The following is a 20,252-nucleotide window of genomic DNA, read 5'->3' as shown; positions in this document are numbered from 1 at the left end:
TCTATGAGCAAAGGCTCACTGTTCGCTATTTATATTGGTTAAATCCTCAAATTTGGTGCAATTGTAGATGAAGCCTGCAGGCCCTGGTGCTGCAACTGATTCTTCAAGGGGAATTGTTACATCTGTGTGCAGCTAAGATAATGAACCTCAGACTGAAGGGATCCACTGGTGCACGGGGCTTCCACATGCATAAATTCATTTTGTTTTATTTGGACACCTGTGCATCCTACCACAAAGCTCATCTGAATTTTGTAAGAGTTTATGCATAATTGTGGTAAAAAGCCATTATGTTGAGAAGAATATTTTTTTGTTGTTGAATATCAGATATCCTATTTGTGTTGATTATTCTAAAAAGACCTCAAAAAATGAGCACTGGTGGTGAAACAACCTCACCGGGTTATAATATATTGTGTCATTTTTATACATAAAGTTCTTTTGTTGCAATATTTGTCTATGGAATTTATTAACCTTGGCAATTTTCGGATTTAGAGTTGTTTTTATTATAGTTACTAAAACATTGTATTTGCACTGGTGTAATGGCTGGTATAGTAACTTCTATAGGAAGCAGAGCCCCAGTCCAACAAAATGCTTAAATATACCATCTGCGTTTGAAGCAATACGAGTTCCATTTCCTTCAAGTACGTAAAGTTCTGAATATGATACCTGATAAGAGTATTCATGCAGTTTTGTTTGGATTGCTTCAGGCAAGGAACATTTGTACCATTTGCAGCCCCCAATCAGCCTTGCAAACGTGCATCAAAAAATATGCTAAAACTATGTGCTTTAATTCTCACGATGTTGTTCCTGAATTTGACACTTCCTGAAATGTTTTCCATGACAAAGCTCACAGTTAAGATGCTAAAAAAAAAACCCTCTTGAGAATATCGGTGTATGATTTTTCATTTTCATAATTAATTTATTTTCAACTCCTGATTTTTTCATTCTCATGTTACATCTCTGACAGCTGGCATAAAAGTTTCCACATTCAAGATATTAGTAGTCCCAGTAGTCAATATTTCAAAAATTTTATACAGCTATTACAAAGGCTTCAGTTTACAGATGCACTATTGTAATAATACATGTGTTCCTGTTTGAGGAATGTTTTTCTGTAATTCATAAGTCTTAAGACAACGAAAGAATGCAAATAAGAAGTAATGGCTAATCCTGTAATAGTAGTTCTGCCCAGTGGCCACTGAGTTCTTAGTGTGTATGTTAAAAGTGCAAAATTCAAATGCTTTCCAGTCATGTGTTTCACCCAGTTAAAACTGAATCTTGGGGATCTGACCTAGAAAATAGAGTTTTTAAAGTTTAAAATAGCCGAATTATGGGTTTCTTTGCTGAGTTAAGTCTGTTGTCTGTATACATTCTTCTTTCTCTGGGAAATATATACATGTGTATTCTTATAAGGACTGTCAATAACATCAAGCAAAATATTTGTAATTGATGACCCAGAAGCAATGTCTGCTGTACTAAATATAGTTTTCCCCGGCTTTGGTTCACCCAGAAACCAAACTCTTCACCTTGACTTTGTGTTCCTTTACCTCAGCTGTCACAGGAGGTTGGGTCAGTGTTGTATATTCCTGTTGCTGGGCACATACCCCTTTTCATTCTGTGCTTGTGGTTTCTGGAGTGCTGTTCCGGTGAAAGCACAAATATTAGAATTTGAGTGATTGATTGACTAGCTGGTTTAAGCTTTGCAGTGAAAGCACATGGTCTAGGAGATTTATACAGCTTTGAAAACCTCATACATAGACTGGAGGTTGAAAACTGATCTGGAAATATTCTGAAATGTAGGACCATGATATTGCCTGCATTATTGTATTGCATAAGCATCTTTAATTGCTGAGGTTTTGTTCTGTTGTTTACTTCACTTTTGCAAATATTGTTCATATTTGACTATATATTAACTTAGCTTGTGTTTTGGATAACATACTGAATGGGCGTTTGTCCAGGTGTGTGGTGGGTTGACCCTGGCTGGATGCCAGGTGCTCACCAAAGCCGTTCTATCACTCCCCCCTCCTCAGCTGGACAGGGGAGAAAAAATATAACAAAGGGCTTGTGGGTGGAGATAAGGACAGGGAGACATCACTCACCAATTACTGTCATGGGCAAAACAGACTCAGCTTGGGGAAAATTAACTCAATTTATTACCAATCAACCAGAGAAGGGTAATGAGAAATAAAACCAAATCTCAGAACACCTTCCCTCCACCCCTCCCTTCTTCCTGGGCACAACTTCACTCCTGGATTCTCTACCTACCCCCCACTCCAGCAGCACAGGGGGACGGGGAATGGGGTTTATGGTCAGTTTATCACACATTATTTCTGCTGCTTCATCCTCCTCAGGGGCAGGACTCCTCACACTCTTCCCCTGCTTCAGCGTGGGGTCCCTCCCACGGGAGACAGTTTTCCACAAACTTCCCCAACGTGGGTCCTTCCCATGGGCTGCAGTTCTTCACGAACTGCTCCAGCGTGGGTCCCTTCCATGGGGTGCAGTCCTTCAGGAGCACACTGGTCCAGCGTGGGTCCCCCATGGGGACACAAGTCCTGCCAGAAAACCTGCTCCCGCGTGAGTTCCTCTCTCCAGAGGGCTGCAGGTCCTGCTGGGAGCCTGCTCCAGCACAGCCTTCCCACGGGGTTACAGCCTCCTTCGGGCACCCACCGGCTCCACTGTGGGGTCCTCCCCAGGCTGCAGGTGGAGATCTGCTCCACCGTGGACCTCCTTGGGCTGCAGGGGGACAGCCTGCCTCACCATGGTCTTCACCACAGGCTGCAGGGGAATCTGCTCCAGCGCATCTCCTCCCCCTCCTTCTTCACTGATGTTGGTGTCTGCAGAGTTGTTTCTCTTACATGTTCTCACTCCTCTCGCTGGCTGCCATTTCTGTCTCTCCCACAACTTTTTTCCTTCTTAAAAATGTTATCATAGAGGTGTTACCACTATCGCTGATTGGCTTGGCGTTGGCTGGCGGCGGGTCTGTCTTAGAGCCGGCTGGTATTGGCTCTGTGAGATGCAGGGGAAGCTTCCAGCAGTTTCTCACAGAAGCCACCCCTGTAACTCCCCTGCTACCAAAACCTTGCCACACAGAGCCAATACAGTAATATAATGAAGCTAATAGCAAGGCTCACTATGTGAAAAAAAAAAAAGTGTTACCTAAAATATATACTGTCATATATAGCGTGTTGGTTTTATCCCTAATTATCATGAACAAAGGACATAGACATTATAAAGCTTCTCTAAGTGACTGTTACCATTACTTATGTGAATAAATCACCTGGATGTTCTTGGCTATCACCCATATATTGAATGACTTCTGAAGTCGTAGTCAGAGAGAAAGCAAAGGTCAGATTTGGCCAACATATCTCCCTTTGTCAAGGAGCAGAATTTGGTTCCTTTGCTTAACTAGTTCATCTAGTATTTAATTAATGAAGATAGAGGTATTGAGAACCAATAGATTTAATAAGTTATTAAACTCAGCAAATTATATAAATTGCTTTCGAAGCACAGTTTTTGTATGTTTAGCTTATAGTAATGTAACAGTTTCTCTTGGTTAGTGCTTTTGAATAATGATGGGAATGTTTTGCATTTGTTTTGGTTGAAAGATTATTTGAGTCAGTACAGAGCAGATGGAGCCTCTGACTGTAAAGAATGATTTTCAGTATGGCAGGACAGGAAGTGTCTGTTTAAATATTTATATGATATCTAAACAATGGGCCTAAACCATTGTTTTGCTTTTGTGGAGCATAGTGATTAAAGGAAAAAATAGTTCACCTCTAAATATTCCATGGATAAATTTGCTTCCAAGGAGAGGGAGGAAACACCAAAACCAAACACCCCCCACCCCCCAAAAAAGAAAAAAAAAAAAGATGAGAGACAGTGCAATGCTCTGAAATGAAAAGTACTGGGGTATGAACCAAATATTCCTGTTTGAGGGAGGGATTTGTTTTCTAATTAAAAAGTGAAACTACTATGGTGCATCTCTAATTCAGATAGTGTCAAGAACTAAGAAATTATGCAAGTGGTTGAGGCAAACACTTCTTAAAGAATGAAACTGGTAAACTTGAACTAGGATGGTGCTGTTAAGGACAGATTTGCTGGGGTTGCAGAACTGTAAAGTCTCTCTCTGGGGGTAGTGTGGTTTTTCTGTACTTCTATTTTTCTTTTTCTCTTGAGAACACTGATTCACTTTTGCGATAAACCCGTAACAACAGGGGGATCACATTGCCGAAATGAGTTTAGCTGGAAGGGATACATAATGTCAGCTGAAAAATTAGCACTTGGTAAATATGTTTTGGCCATGGTTCAGCAAAAAGCAGATCCTGTCAGCTAAGTAACATTCTGTTTTCTTGAAAGTGTGTCTTAGTTGAGAAGAATTGTACAGTCTCTGTCTTTTGGAAAAAGAAAAAAAAAAAAGAAAAAAGAAAAAAAAATACTGGTTTGTCTTGGGTGCTAGATATGTGGTCCTGACAAGGCTAGTATGGATCACTTCAGTTTTCAACACATTTATTCTCTGATGTACCCTTGACATGCGAAAGTGTTATCAGTTGTGGGGAAGTGAGTAATGTCTAAGTGTATACCTAATACTGTCCTTTGGGTTCTGGGTGAGAAAATAGCCTTCAAGAGTCTATATTAGTGTGGGATGCTCAGCTGGCATCTATTTTGTCTATGCTATCTGCCCATACAATGTCAAGGCCCTTCTGAATTGTGAGATCAGAACAAGGGAAGATATGTAGAAAATGGGAGGCCAGATAAAGTGTGCCTGCTTTATCCATATTCTCAGGAGGTAGGGGCCTGAGTCTGCGCTACCTTAACTGGACTGTTTCCTTAGAATGAAGAGTCTTTATATGCAACACAGCTACTATCATATAGAGCAGACATTTTCAATATTAGAACCTGCACTGAAGTTCCTAAAGCCATGAACAAATTATGGAAATAAGTGTTTCTGTCTGGTCTTCAGGTAGTAGGAACTGTGGGAAAGTAATTTATGTATTTCAGAAATGTAAAAACGGCATCCCAAAGTAAACATTCCAGCAGAAATAATCTGGCCTTGTTTTTTCTCAGCCAGTAAACTGGGAAAGCTTAGTTGTATAAATACATTGTAAGCTAGGAAATTTTCATATGAACAGTGCTGTGTTTATGACAGTATTCAGAATAGCAGTTTTGCCAGAGGAGATGTCAGACAACCCTCCTGTTCTTTCTTCCTGGCTCTTGTTGAAGCACCAAACCATATGGCAAATTAAGCCTGATTTTTATTAAACTTTTCATTGTACTGAGCTTAGTGTGAACTAGGAAATGCACTTTCTTTGAACTATGCAGCCATTATATAAGCATCTTAATTAGGAGATGTTAAGGGACTTCCTTACATTCCCGGGAGTCTGTAGCTCCCTCTTGTGGCTAATTAAACATTTTAAAGAACAGTACTTCAGAAAATTACTTTTTGGGTGACCACCCTTGTTCTTGAACGAATGATGCAATGGTATGTGGAGCATCTCTAACCTGTGCTGCTTCTTACTAGATCAAGCATAAGTCACTGTGCAATAACTAGATGCATAGATGGATAAATAGATGGGAGAGAAGGGTCTGCACATACTTGCACCGTGAATGTGACTGCTTCCTGAAGCTTTAAAAAAGCTGAATGGACACATTCAGTAATTTAGAAAAAAACTCTGCTGTCTGGTAACTCTTTTGGTCCTATACATTATATGCTGAAGAATGGTTTAAGCTAAATTGGGGATGAGATATGAGATGTGTCGTAGCTCCAAGGAGTACAAATCTTTCTGGTACCACTTAGGGATGTCTTGCCATCAAACTCAAGGTTAAGATCTTTGCCAGGTTTGGAGTTGAGAGGAAATTTTCCCTTCAGTCAGGTTTGCAGGGTCCCTTATTAATATTATTATTACACTCCTCCCTTTCCATCTAGTGTGGAGAAAGATCTGTATATTTTTCTGATAAATTCCCTTGCACAGACCATGATTTGTTTTGCTTTCTTTCTGTGGCTTCTTACAACTAGGGCATTGCACCTATAGTACACCTTAAATTTGTCATAAATGGTTAGGTAATGTTTGATGGCTATGGTGGAGTTGGCTGTTGTGTAGACATCTCTGAATTAGATTTTTGTGCTGGCCTGTGGCTGACTTCAGGCCTTTCAAACCATTGTTCTTGTATTGGATGGGAAGGTGCACTTATTTTGTAATAAGTCTCAGAAATCAGGGCAGAAGACGGTCAATTCGTCTTTTCCCTACAAAAGTGAGCAATGGTCATGACACTGCAAAATTGTAAGCATAGCTTTATGTTAAGAAAAACACATATTTTTAGGCTTGATGTAATAAATACCAGAGATTGGTCAAAAAATGAATTGAACAGCAGGTAACTTTTCAGTAGGAACCATTAAGTTTCAGTTTCATCACAAAACCTGAAGTTACAAAGTTACTTTGCCCTTTTGTCACCTGCACTATTGCCTGCCTCTGTGTTTTGGCATGACATACTCAAAAATACATGAGAAGAAAACTTCATCCATTAGGGTTTCTGACTCGGAAGGAGGAAGAAAAGATAGCTGAAACAGGTTTTTACTTTGAAATTTCTCCCTTCCCCAAAGGGTTTGAGAATTGAAACTTTATCTCTCAAAATGCTGATTTCCTATTTCATAACTTGTGGCAATTTTTTCTCAATTAAAATAAAAGAATAATGATTATGGAGTTTAGTCAAAATCTCACTGCCCAGTAATCTGCAAACCAGCGTTGCTGAACCCACAGCAACAGAGCAACAAACATGTATTTCCTCAGGGACATTATTAAACACCCTGCATATTTATTATCCCAAAATGGGAACAGGTCCAGATTTCTAAGGCCACTTTTTCCCTTCCTCTTCCTGAGCTGTAATTCAGACCAGCATATAAATATTTGACTTAATGTTTCTGCGGAAATATTAACGATATAAAATTGCTTGAAACAAAAGAACGTGAAATAGCAGAGGGAAGGAATGGTTTGGCAAGATTATCAGCCTTAAAGGGCAAGATTAATTTATAATCCTTCCAGATTCTGGTGTACAAATACAAATTTGCAAAGCATGTAGCTTATAACAAACACTGTGTAGCTCTGCAAGTTTACATATGTTACTGTCACTAATGTGAGACAGCCTTGAAATTGGATTTTTAGGGATTTTTTTCTTATGGGGAAATAAGGTAGCGATAGTAACAAGGAGTTTCCATACACACATGTGTGTATATATATAAATATAAATTTGGAAAGTGGAGGAATTCCAACAGTGTGACTAAGCAGAGTTCTGGGCAGAATATCCAGATGTTTTCATGAGGAGATTTTTCCCTTGGTTTAAAATCCTGGGAAAGGAGGACTGTAGAAGGGAATGGGGGGGGAAAAAACAACCTGAAAGTAGTCTATTTTGTAATGACTTTATGATGACTAATAAAAAGGACTGACTAATCGGAAAGTAATGTGTGATGGCTATCTGGTATTGTAAGGGTTGTTGTGAAATAAGTATGCTTTATGCTATTCAGTGGAATATGTCTTTTTTCTTTCTTTTTTTTTTTGTTGTAAGTTTGTAGCTGTTTTATCAATTTAACTGCAAAAAGATACAGAATTAAATAAAATGTCAAATTCTAGACATAGAGCGAATACAGTAGCAATGGAATAATAGAAACTTTAAGTAGTGAAATAGAAGACAGTAAAGATAAGATAGGAACTGTCTAAGGACATGAGTAGGTTTTCCAGGGTTTTACACAAGAATCGCACAGTTTTCTGAATGATTGAAACCATATTTTACAGTTATATATTACCACGAACCATATTTTATAGTTAAGTATTATTGGCAGGGAATATACCACGACATTAGGTAAAAGATTGAAATAGAATGATTTTAGAAGTTTTTATAATATGACCTGTAACTTCTTGTTTTCTGCCATGTAGGTCATCAGCCGTGAAGGGACAGAGGGAGCAAAGTTTCGACTCTCTGGTAAGGGAGTAGATCAAGACCCAAAAGGAATTTTTAGAATCAATGAGATCAGTGGGGAAGTCTCCGTGACCCGAACCCTTGATAGAGAAGCAATTGCCAATTATGAAGTGAGTACTCATAGCAATAGGATCTCTGTCTCTATGTTTGTAATATATAGTTTTTGAATGTGTATTTGCTTTTGAAAGGGCTGCAGTTATTGAAGACTAAATTGCAGCTACTGTCCTATAAAATTTCCAGAAGAAGCGTTTGTCCTTTGGAAGTGGTAAATGGTTTATTTTTACATGCAGTCGGAACTCTACTCTGCTTTCTGCATGTAATTTGTCATTTATCTTTAGTAGAACTACTGTCTGAACATTGTGTGTGCATTTGATTTGTGAATACAAAATTATGTTTGGACAAAAGGAGATCTTTTCAGGAAGTTGCCACTAAGGTACTACGTGGTTATACTTTTTCTTTTTTATTGTCAAGCTGTCAATGGGATATACGATTCAACTCCATTTTTAGTAATGGATATCTTTTAATAGAAATAAAGAAGATTCTGTTAATATGAAAATGTTAGCAGATACATCTCTGTCAGAGGTATGTTTCCTACAAAGATTTTACTGAAGATTCCTTTCCTTTTCAATAAATGTTATGTTTCTCCTCACTGAAATTATAACAAATGATCTCTGAAATCTGCAAAGTAACTGCACCACAATGTCCTGAAATGCACAGTATAAATACAGGACCTGTCAATTCATGTTTTCTATCTAGCTCTTGAAATGTGCACTCAGATAAATTGTGTCTGGCCACTTCAATACAGATGAGCAGCAGAATTCAAAATGCTAAATGGTTAGTACATTTGCATGTTGTCACTTCTATCACAGCATGGGGGACTAACCTCTGTATCCTCATGCAACAGGGAGCGTGCGATACTCCAGCCCATGTGGGGCACAGGCTCTGGTGACAGTTCTGACTTCTATCCCTGACCTCTTCATTTTGTCTTCTGCTGTGTAGTAATTCATACTTGTACTTTCAGTGCTGTTTCTCTCCTCCTCTGGAAGAGTTTGGCAGTTAGATGACTAGTCATACTTGCTCAAACAGCACCGCTAAAACTTACCATATGTTGGTTTTCAACACTTAAACATCTATTTCTCATCCGGGTCTACGGTGCAGTGTATGTTAACCACTCACATAGGATTTATGGTAGTTACATTATGGTAGACATTTGTGATATCCTTCTTAAAGAAAAACATTGCAGTTACTCTTTTTAACACTGTTCCTTGTCTTCGTTTACCAGCTGTTTCTTATTTTATCAGTGGCTTTCTACTTTAATGTGTTCAGTATAAACCTTGATTTTTTTTTTTTTTTTTTTTTTTCTTTACCTGAAAAACCATAGTAGTCTTTTCAACCTAATGCAGCAAACCACAAATGGCCCTCCTATCTGATCTGGCAAAAGTATACACTTAAATTAAGATGAAAACATTTCCCTAGAGGAGCCTTTTCAAAGCAATGCAAGTTACATACAAATAGTGCAGTGTAGTAGATTATCCAGAGCAATGTGAACGTATATCCTAATAGGCTGTAGTGCTTTCTAACCTGTTATATAGCACTCTGCTCAGCATGCTCGCTGGCATCCTGTTGTGCAAAATGTAGTTGAAAAGTTCTGTAGGAGAACCCTCAACTTGATTATCTGTCTTTGAATCCAGCCCATTGTTTTCCAATAAAGATGTATCATGGTGTCAGGAAGGCAGCAGGATTTTCTCCCTGATTTCCTTGGTACACCGAAAGATGAATTACCCAAAAGACCCTTAAATTTGTCTCAAAAGTGTTTTTGTTTTCTGGTTTTCTGTTTAAGCCCCCCTACCCAGTATTGATGTCCTGTAAGAAAAAGTTCAATGCAAAGGGCAAACAAGGAAAGAATAGATCTCCATGAAAAAATACAAGTTCTTTGCAAGCCATCATATTATCAAACATATAATCAGTGGTGGAGCAAGGAAAAAAAGATGAAATCTGTTTGAATCCTTCCAGCTACACAGAGGGCTGCTGTGCCTGAGCACTGGTTTATTTCCGATGCTTAGTGCATATATACTCAAGGGATGAGAATTAAAAAAATGTTAATAGGGCACAAAATAGAGCTTTAGTGATCACAGTATTTCAAAGAACTTTGCAGCTTTTACTATCCATGTACCTCAAAATGTTTTAAATTAGCTAAGAATATTTAACCTATTATAAAAATTTGTTGAAGTTTCTCTCATTGAATGTTTGAAATTCTGCTTTTTGCCACCCTCCTTCTCCTGGAGGAATAGTGAAAAACCTGCAGGAGTTTTTCTGTATATTCATTACAAGAGAAACATGATTAAATTAGAGGAGTACTGAATTCTACTTAGACAACTGTCGACTGTCTGAGTTAATCTCCTCTTTCTACTGTTTATTTTTAAGTATTTTATTTTTAGTAAAAGATAGAAAATATTTATAAGAGAGTGAAAAAAAAAATCAATCTGAGGGTCAGGGCCTGCCAGTCTATTTGGTGCAGCCCATTTGCATGTCAGTTGTGTTTTCAAATGAGTTTAGATTTTGTTTGTTAGAAAAGAAACTCAAGCTGGCAAGAGGAATGTAAGGCAGCTACATTAATGATAGCCAACCCCCCTGAAACAGACTTATTTATCTGATTGATTTATGAGTTTATTTTTTATGAAATCTATTAAATTGTTCCAAAATGGCCAAGTATGTGAAATTCCACCAAAATATTAATGTCGAGGTGATTAATTGCCATAGTAATTCTGACCTCATCACCTACACATTTGAAAATATGATGGTTTCTAGTGAGAAAATGAAACTGTGCCAGAGGAGGCTAGGTAAGACAGCAAAAGTCCAAAAGCCACTACATTGAAATTAGCCGTTAGTAATTATTTTTTTTCTAATGTGTTTGGAACTATGCTAATGAAATCGTGTTTGCCAATGGGAAAAGGTAGACCCTTCTGCTGTGTTTGTACCTGTAACTTTGTGGGGTGCCTCCTTAAAGGTCAGAGAATGTCAGTCAGCTTTGGTTTTAAGTGAAAGCTGTTTATGAAGAAGAGCAAGAGGATGTAAGGATGTTATTAAGCCCAGCAAAGACAGACTGTTTTAGAAAAGTGTGTAGTAATTCCTTTTTTCTTCCGAAGAGGTTTGATGAAGAGCAACCTGATAGGAATTCCCTGGGTCAGAGTAAACCAGTGGATTTACACTGAATGGTTTCATTTGGGGGCTTGCTACAGCCTGTTGATGAAACTACTAAATGATGCTCTGAAGAAGGGGCTTAAGCAGAATATGGGCATATAATTGAATTGCTTCTGGGTTGGTGAGATAAGCAGGTAGCCTAGAGCCCCTGTTTAGTGGGAGCACAAGGTGTTCAGTTGTACAAATATACTCTCAAAAATAATGCTTTTTGTTTTCTCTCAAGATTTGAATAAATAAGACTAGTTGAAAATTTCAGACAATGGCAAATCATTTATTTATTTAGTATTGAAAAGTGCAGATGTGTAAAAGCAGATGAAGGAACTTGTTGGGGAGACTTAAGATGGCTTTTCTAGTCCAAATCAGTGAGGTACCCACCATCCAAAAATTGCTGCTAATGTCTGCGATTCTGAGTTCACTTCAGATCTGTAGTCTTTTACGATTCCAGCAGAGCAGAATTATTAGTGACTTTTCAGTTATATCTTTTAGCAAAACAATCAAATGCTTCTAAAAAGACCTGCGATAACAGAACTAAAGGATTCCAGTGAAGTTGGAAGTCATGTTGTGCCAAGTGTTGATAAAAGACTGGTGAATTGGGAAACAAAGGTTCAAATAGAGGGCCAGCGAAGACTGGCTGAGAAACAGTGGTTATGGGATGATCTGTTAATTAAAAACACTGAGCTCATTTTCAAAACCTTAGGTTTACATAGATAATGTATTCATAGGCAGAATGCTTTCATGCAACTAAAAGCAGGAAGAGTTGCATGTGTTGATTATCATGACCAAGATGACAAAAGTTGCTCAGTTAGAACTCTGTTTTGTTCTTTGCTCAAAGCTAGGTAGGCTCAGAAGAAATGGGAGCAATTATCCATTAACTTTTTACAGTTAATGCATGAGATTTTGGTTAGGCATTCCTTAGGTACAGGACAAAACCTGAAGTTGTGTAAACTTGTTTCCCATCACTTATCACTGCATGTAATCCCTGCAGCAGTAAAATCCAGTTCTGTAACCTCTTAAGCATCAAGTGGCAAAGTGCCAACCCGTCAATGGGGGCTTCCAGTTGGGTCTCAAGATTTTAAAGGATGTTGCCATTGTTGATGGGCTATTTCATAACTGCCAACTTCATAACTGCCATTTCATTCATGCCAAGTGTAAATACGTGTGGAAGAGAAATAATCAGAAAGTGATCCTTTGCAAGCATGAAATGAAGAAGCTTGATAAAACTGTTCAGCGACAGTGTGCAAATTAGAGCTGTGACCAAATTTACCTAGGCAATTTGAACTGTTAATGAAGAGTTAGTTTTAATTATTTTTTAAGTAAAGAGCTTAATTTGCTTTAGAAAATACTTAACAAGCAGAGGTGTGAAATCAGCTTTCAGCTTTTTTTATAATGACAGATCACACTTCTGTGAAAGGATGCCTTGCAACTGGTAGTGACAGACTGAGATATTTAGAAAACTTACATTAACAGGACTGAAAAGCAAATTAGGAGTATTTGCTCTGTGTGGTATTGTTTCTATATGTTGGATAACAAGTAGACTGAGAACAGGGTAAAGAATGCAGACCAATCAACAGCAACCAAATCTCTACTGTGAACTGCTTCAGTTTAGGTTACGTGAAACTCTTGTTTCTGTGACTGAGCCAAACATTTAGGGTGATGCTGGAGTCTTAATGGATTCTATTTCTGTGTTTAATATGGAACAAATAATGGAAATGCTTCACAATCATGGGGGAACCTAGCTTGGTCATGTGCCAAGGAGTATTTTGTGAGAGAGACTTTGAAGTACTTGAACGCATTTTTGCAGGTACTGAAAGTATTACTGTAGCAAAAAACTAGAAGTGAACAGCTGTAATATATCCTATACAGAAGAATGAATTTGTCTTCTGTGTAAGTCCATTTTAGTGCAGCCACATCCTTTTCAGAATGATTTATCATGCTCTGATCTTGAATGTCTGCAATATGCAGTGTGGAGATATATAGGCAGCATGGAAGCCTGCTTCTCTTTGAGAAGGATAAAACACGAACTTGCTTCTAACTTCAAGACTGGTCTAAACTGTAATTTAATCTTGGTTATCTGAACTGGCAGAATTGTCTGAAGTGTAAGTGATCTGCTCTGTCTTGAGCTGAAACCTGTTGATGGGGAATGTCAGACCTCAGTCATCTCCCACTAATACCCTGAAAAAAAGGCGGCACTCAGGGTTCGATGGGAGGAGGGGTTTGGTCTTGTAGGGATGCAAATTTCAGTATAATGTGCTTGATTTAGTTAAAGCATCAGTAATACACAGAGAAAACCTGTTAAAATACTGGTGCTTCCAAACCATGACTGTTACATCAAAAAAGCTTGGAATAATGGCAGAGTACGAACTTTCAGGGAGGAATTCTGATTATTTAGCAAGGAGAAAAGAAAAAAAATATCACTGGGTGAGAAAAAAAAGTTTTGTGCAGCTATTGCATATGATTATTAATGAGCTAGAAACTTACTGATATAAATGAGCTGTAGTTAGATCAGCTGACATACAGCTGAAAATTCTGGCAGTGAAAAAGATCTCTGTAGCTTGCGTTACACATGTATATGTAGAGGGTGCATGAGATATTTTCTATGTTTTTTGCTTTTCATATGTTTACATATATATTCATTAATGTGTTCACGTGTTGGGGCACCAGGTAAATTCAGAGAGGACTGTTTTAAATTAATTTCATATTTTGACTACAGAGAGAGAAATGAACACTGACTGAGAAAGTGCCATTAGGTTGTTGCCTGGCAGCATTACTTGAAATTTAGCTATCCCTACACGGACTGTTCAGTAAGCAAGCTGATGATAATGCCTATGGAAGGGAGGAAAATCCATCACTATGAATGCTAAAAATAATGAATTGCTATAGGTAGCATCTCAAAAAACCATGGGCAGCCTCTTGAAAAAAAATTGAATTCTCTCTGTCATAGCTGCATCTGAAGGAACTGCAGGCTGCTTCATATCCTGAGGTAGGCATTATAATCTTAACCTAGCACTGAGACTTATGTCTCAGCGGTTGCACTCCTGTTTGTATAATAGTCACAGACTATAATTTCTATAAACCTATGTTAGCACAGCATCAGGCTTAGCATCAGAATTCATTTATACTGGTATTATTCCAATGTAGGCATTTTCATATAGGAAGAAGAAATCAACTCTACATTTATATCTGAATCTCTTCTACTTCAGTAAGTCTTGAAGGTGCAAACTGCAGGAAGTTCAGATAGTCTGCTCTGGGGTTAACGTTACTCTGTCATTACGCTCCTTTCTGAAACTTTCACTGCGGCCAAAAGCTTTGGAGCAGTGAAGTTTCACTGCCATTGATGGTGTGTTAGGTTGACATAGAGTGCATGTGACCACGCAAGTTCTATTACTGATAGAGAGCTCCATTGGTTATACAAATCTCATCCCTCAGCAACACCTTTACTCCAGTGCAACTTCTCAGCGTAGCCTGGCTGAGATGCCTTGAATGAATTGAAGGTGCTTGATATGAGGCTCTGTATGTGTCTCTGTCTCTCATTAACAAGCAACTGTTGGTGTCTGTAATCTCCAATAAAGCATTCTGTTGATAAAATAGCATTATGCTACAGAGGACTCTGAATCCTATGGGAACTGGTTCTTTGCTCTGTCAATACCGGTTTGGTACCAAACTTTGGTTCTGACATGATTTTTCACGACTTAGCACTGCTTTTACATGTGTGGGGAAAGAGGGAAGTAAATGAATCTGTCAACCTAAAAACCCCACTGTTTTTCTAAAAACTAAGAGTGATGGATTACTCAAAATATTGTTGCTTCCTGTTCTGTAACAAATGGATTTAGACATAGAAGGCATTTTTTTTTTAGTATTCTATAAATTGGAGAAAAACAGGTTTTGTTTCTTAAAAGATAATTTGGATTTCTTTAATATTTTTGAATTGAGATTAGGAAATGGCAAGATTAAGTATTAACAGATATTTCGTCAAACCTGGAAGCAGAAATGTGACAACAGGAACAAAAGGAACAAACCCAGCAGAAGCAAAGGTCTAGATCCTTCGATGAAATCTGTATGGGCAGACTCCTGAATTCATGGGGAACTTCTTGGCATTGATTGTTTACCAAGGTCAAAAACAAGGTGGTCACCATAACTGTGTGCATAAATCAAATATTTGAGCATATAAATTTTATGTAGAGTCACATTTCTTAAAAGTACGATTTAAATAATTGCTTGCACAGCTGGGATATAAATGGGATTTCCAGCTCCTGGAAAATCTCTCTCTCTCCCCCAAGGTTGGTTTATGGGATAAAAAGAAAACCTGACAGGAAATGAAGTTAAAATTCATGTTATTTTTATGTATATTCTCCTATTCTGTCTTGGGGGAACGAGATATCTATTTTATATAAACTCTCTAATTTACCATCTCTTGTTCATTTTTACTGTAAATAGTCTATTCAATACATACTGTAGATCTTAATGTTATGAGATACCAGCAGGGTACTGTGATTCATTTCAGAATCCACTAGCATCCTCATATCATTTATGTGAAAAGCATACAAAAGTCAACAGTTAGTTTTGTTGGAGGGCATATGCTTTAGTCTTAGATCTAACTGCTTGCACGGCTTTGACATTCCTGCTGTTCAACAGCACTGTTGTGTCATTTGTAGGAGGAACAGAGTGAAGTTTCATTAAAGGGAAAAATCAGCAAAGATTTGTTTATAACCTATAACTGTCAAGACAAGGTAGTGGGCTTGGATTTCCATGCTAAAAATAATGCAGACTCCAAACACCAGGCAGAATTAGTATTTTCTCATTGAAGAGTGGGAGGTGGAAATGCACAGCAGTAAGAAATAAAGAAAAATTGGAGTTTACTGAGACAGTAACAAATAACACAAAATTTGGTTTCAAGGTTGTTTTGTTTGTTTGTTTTTTATTATTATTATTTTCTAATCAAACACCACTACTGGAAAGAATAATGATGTGTTCAGTAAAACAAGAGGAGACTAATAACATTTTTGTCATATTATGTTAATAGTCTGTGAAACTACTTTTGCTATTACATATTAATTGCATTTTAAGGCATTTAAATGTCATCATGATACTTCTTCACTCTTCAGGATGATCAATTTGTTTGTTTAGTTTCCTTGTCTATTTGTATTATAGCAACCCTCAAAATACCTTGCTGAAGGCTCACTGTTCTAGGTGCAGCATAATTACATAGGAAGACACTTTGCCCTTTCCCCAGCCCTTATGTTTTCCTACAGTGAAAAGGAAGAGTCTTGCCTTGCAAACGTTTGTAATTGTTCGAAGCTTTATGCAGTGATGGACATGACAGCAGCTTCACAGAGACTGGGATGTGTTGCTGCTCTAGCAAGGGCATGTCATGTCTGAATGGAGGGGAGGGAAAGACTAGGTGAGGTCCTACAGCTTAGGTCTGTACTACCATTACTTTGTATATCCCACTTCTGTACGATTTGTCACATTTTTTGCCTGCTGTGTCCTCAGATGTGCCCGATTATGCTTATGTATGCAAAGGTGCAGCTTAGAAGTTTAGAGAAAAGGTGGGAACATCGGAGGTTTTTTGGTTGGTGCAAGTCAAACAACTTGGTTAGGAAATCTTTTTCTGCTCAAAAATTGTTCTTGAACCCATTTTGATACATTGGCATTCTGCCAACTAACCATAGATTAAGTAGAAACTACCAATTTTGTCTTTATGAATGGCAAGGATGGTCCTATTTTGCCTCTTACTAGGTATATATTTTTTGCTTGGTTTGGTTTTTTTCTGGAAAAAGTGCACAAGTTCTGAGCTTCTTGATCCTTCGCTAAGCATGCAAAAATATTGCAGTGTGTATTTTTGAAATACAGTGCTTTTCTTGTGGCTCAACTCAAAGTCTTGAAGGTCTGGCCTTGTTATTTTGCAGCACTACTTTAAGCTTTTCCTAGTCCATTAGTAACATTCAGAATATAATACAGAAATTTTTGAAATTTGGTTGGTCAAATCTCCATATCTCTTGTTCCTTCCAATAAAGAAAGAAATCTGTCATCTTTAGATATTTGGTCAAAATTCAGAATCTTAATGTTCTAATTGCTGGAAAACCCTTGATTTCTACAGCTATTTCTTCATCTTGGAAATGTGGGTCCATAACGATCTATAGCTTCTTTTTTTTAAATGAAAACTGAGGTAAGGTCCATAATAATAACTTTTTTTTTTGAGAACGAAGGCAATGAATTAATTATATTTTTTGTCAATAATTTCCTGTCTGCAGTTAGAGGACCTGCCATCTCCTTTCTGACCTCTTGTTCTTTATGTACTTGAAGGAAATCTTATTACCTGTCTTATCCTCTCCTGCAATCTTCTTTTCATTTTCCACCTTCTCGCTTCGTTTTTTCCCTTGTGCTTTTAACTTCATTCCATAACCTTTCTACTCCCCCTGTCTTTCTTGATGTTTTATGTCATTCACTTACACTTTTACTACACTCTCTGCATTTCCTTATTCAGACAGACTGACCTGTTTTATTCTCTTTATAAATAGTTTTGCTAAGGGTATGCATAACCATCATCTAAGCATAATTTTTTTTTGTTATTGTATAGAACCCTTCCACTGTCTTTGCAAAAGCTGTATTGCTTTATCCATTCTAATCCTCAGTGTTCATAAGTAAATCCCTTTAGAAATCTGCGTTCTGGAAACTCTTGACTTTGGATTACTTACTACATGACCCTACCTTTTCTTCAAGTTTTGTGAAACAGCCTAGATAGTTAATATGTGATGCTAAGAAATTCTGGTGGAAAATTGAGTTTTGTTTCCATTTTAATGCTTTTTAGACTGTATATCTCTTCCATCAAATTATGGACGTTAATTTAAGAAGTATGTGATTGGCTGGAAATTCCTAGCATTTAGTTTATTAAAAATAATTCTAATACTTAATTCTGCCAACACTGGATTTGTGGTCCGCTCAGAAATGCTCAGCCTCAAAAAGGGAGCTCTATCATAGCACACCTGATATAAGAATTAGTTCTGTCACTTCAGAACTGTGGTTTTAATACTTAATCTCTGTAAAATTATTGTAGGATAATGGGCCATAATTTTAAAGCTGTATATGCCTGTGTCTGTGGCAAAAATACTAAACAGGTTTGTAATTTTTATGCAAAAGTAAGTTTTAATTAACGTGGAGTGGCATGATATTTTTGCAAAATGTGTGAAAAGAATTTGTATAAAATTAAGAAATAAGCATGCTTCAATGATCCACTCTGTACATTCTATGTTCCATTATGCATGTTTCTCTAACATCATTAGAGGGAATTAGGCTTCAACAAATCTCATTATTTAGATATCATGGTCCAGTTGAATGTGCAGTTAGGTTATCTTCAAAATCTAATCTTTCTGCATCTGCTCTTTCTTGCATCGAGGTTTAGGAGCCGTAAATATGATGCAATTGTTTCATTGGGCCCCTACTATGGCATGTTCTTTGTTATGTATTTTTTCCATGTCTGTAAGAGACTTTGAGGAAAAATGGCAGTATGGATCATGAAGTCTCCATTATTGAAATGATACAAAAATAACTGTGTGCTGTAAAAAGAAATAAAAAAAAAATTGGAGTCCAGGATCCACTTGCCTGTGTCATCTTCAAAGCTTTTTGACTGCTATATTTTAAGTCCGCTGCAGGATTCCCCTATTTCCCAGGCCCACAGATGCGGCAGACACCCGGTTGTGGGCGAGTGATAGTAACATCTTATATTTTGATCTTTGGAAATAAGAACCCTTTGTGGGTCGTCTCCCCCCGACCCTGAAATATATCAACTGTCTCTCTGTTACCACATTGATGGCAATTACCTGTTCTTGAGTAGTGAGCCATGGGTATAGCTAGCAGCATAATTTGGCCCTGCAGCTAGCTCTAAGTTAACAAATTGACTGATGCTGCAAGAGCATAAATAGAATTCATTTTCTTCTTGTATCGTAGGTGAACTCTGTAGTGTTTACAAGAAATACAATGTAAGAAAATGCATGTTTTGTGAATATAGTTCTGACTAATAACATTTACCGACAATAAAAGACTAATTCATATACCAATCCACTTCAAAATAATACAGCTGCTCTTCAGTCTGTTGCATATATGTGTGCGTACAGGTTGCTTTTCTGCTATACTATGATTAAATACCTACAAATATGTCCAAAAGTATGTGTCAGTGCATAAACATAACTGTATGATATCATAAACCTTAGCATATCCTAATGTTTATATACAACTACTTTGTTCCACTCAAATCTTGCTTCTATTGCAGTCAGATGGAAATCCTGTTTCCATACTTGACAGCATGAAATTGCTAGTGCACTGTCATTATTTCTTAATTACAGTATTTCCAAGTTATTTGTGGAGACTTCAGTCACGCTGAACCTTAGGCATCCTGCTCTCACCATCTGAAATGCTACCTGTCCCAAGAATTTAGAATATGTCAGAGCCCCAAAACTTGCATGAGAGTTTGAGTGATGCATTAAGTTCCTTTTAATCTGGCTTCTGGGCTTTTTTTGATCCACATCATCTGAACTTTCGAGTTCTTTTTGGCAGTAATATATTTATCTCTTTAAAATGAAAATATGACAGGACTGGATAGGTGGAACTTCAAGAAAACCACGAACTGTAATGAAACTCATAAAAATGTAAGAGTTGGTAACGCTACACTTTGCAAGCAGAGCTGCGAGAATCTCTGTTTTTGCCTTTATTAGTCTTTTGTGGCGAAGACATTAATGGAAACCGGTGATTCTTCTGGGTTTGCGTTTTTCCTTCTTTCGATCTTTTTCAATGCATGATAGCAAATGAGTGAGAGACGTGTAGGGGACTACAGTTATAAATATTTAGAGAGTGTTGTGTGAAGAGACTTCTAATATTATGGAAATTTTTCTTGGCATCATTTTGTTAACATGTTAATGATAAAAGTCTTGCTGTATTTGTCCTGGTTTATTCAGGTCGTTACTAATTATTTCTTAATTAGACTCATTCCTTAAAATGAAGCTATATTTATGTGAATGTCTTGATTTATTTTTATTTTCTAGTAGCTCATTAACAAGAGATGTGACTTTAGTTTAAGATTTTTCAACAGATATTTT

General features: G+C 37.4%; 1 protein-coding gene across 4 annotated transcripts in view; it reads left to right on the top strand.

The window, feature by feature from the left end:
* The window catches only part of CDH13 (cadherin 13), a 540,036-nt gene that overhangs the window by 235,097 nt on the left and 284,687 nt on the right, over window positions 1-20,252 (top strand). For all 4 annotated transcript variants that reach the window (XM_069793368.1, XM_069793367.1, XM_069793366.1 and 1 more), the window contains exon 5: window positions 7,920-8,072. In XM_069793368.1, coding sequence (XP_069649469.1) covers window positions 7,920-8,072 — 153 coding nt within the window. The remainder of the gene's footprint in view (window positions 1-7,919; window positions 8,073-20,252) is intronic.

This window comes from Haliaeetus albicilla, chromosome 10 (genome assembly GCF_947461875.1).
Source record: "Haliaeetus albicilla chromosome 10, bHalAlb1.1, whole genome shotgun sequence".
NCBI classification, from domain to species: Eukaryota; Metazoa; Chordata; class Aves; order Accipitriformes; family Accipitridae; genus Haliaeetus; species Haliaeetus albicilla.
The sequence above is the reverse complement of the archived record's forward strand: the minus strand, read 5'-3'. Positions and strand labels throughout refer to the sequence as shown.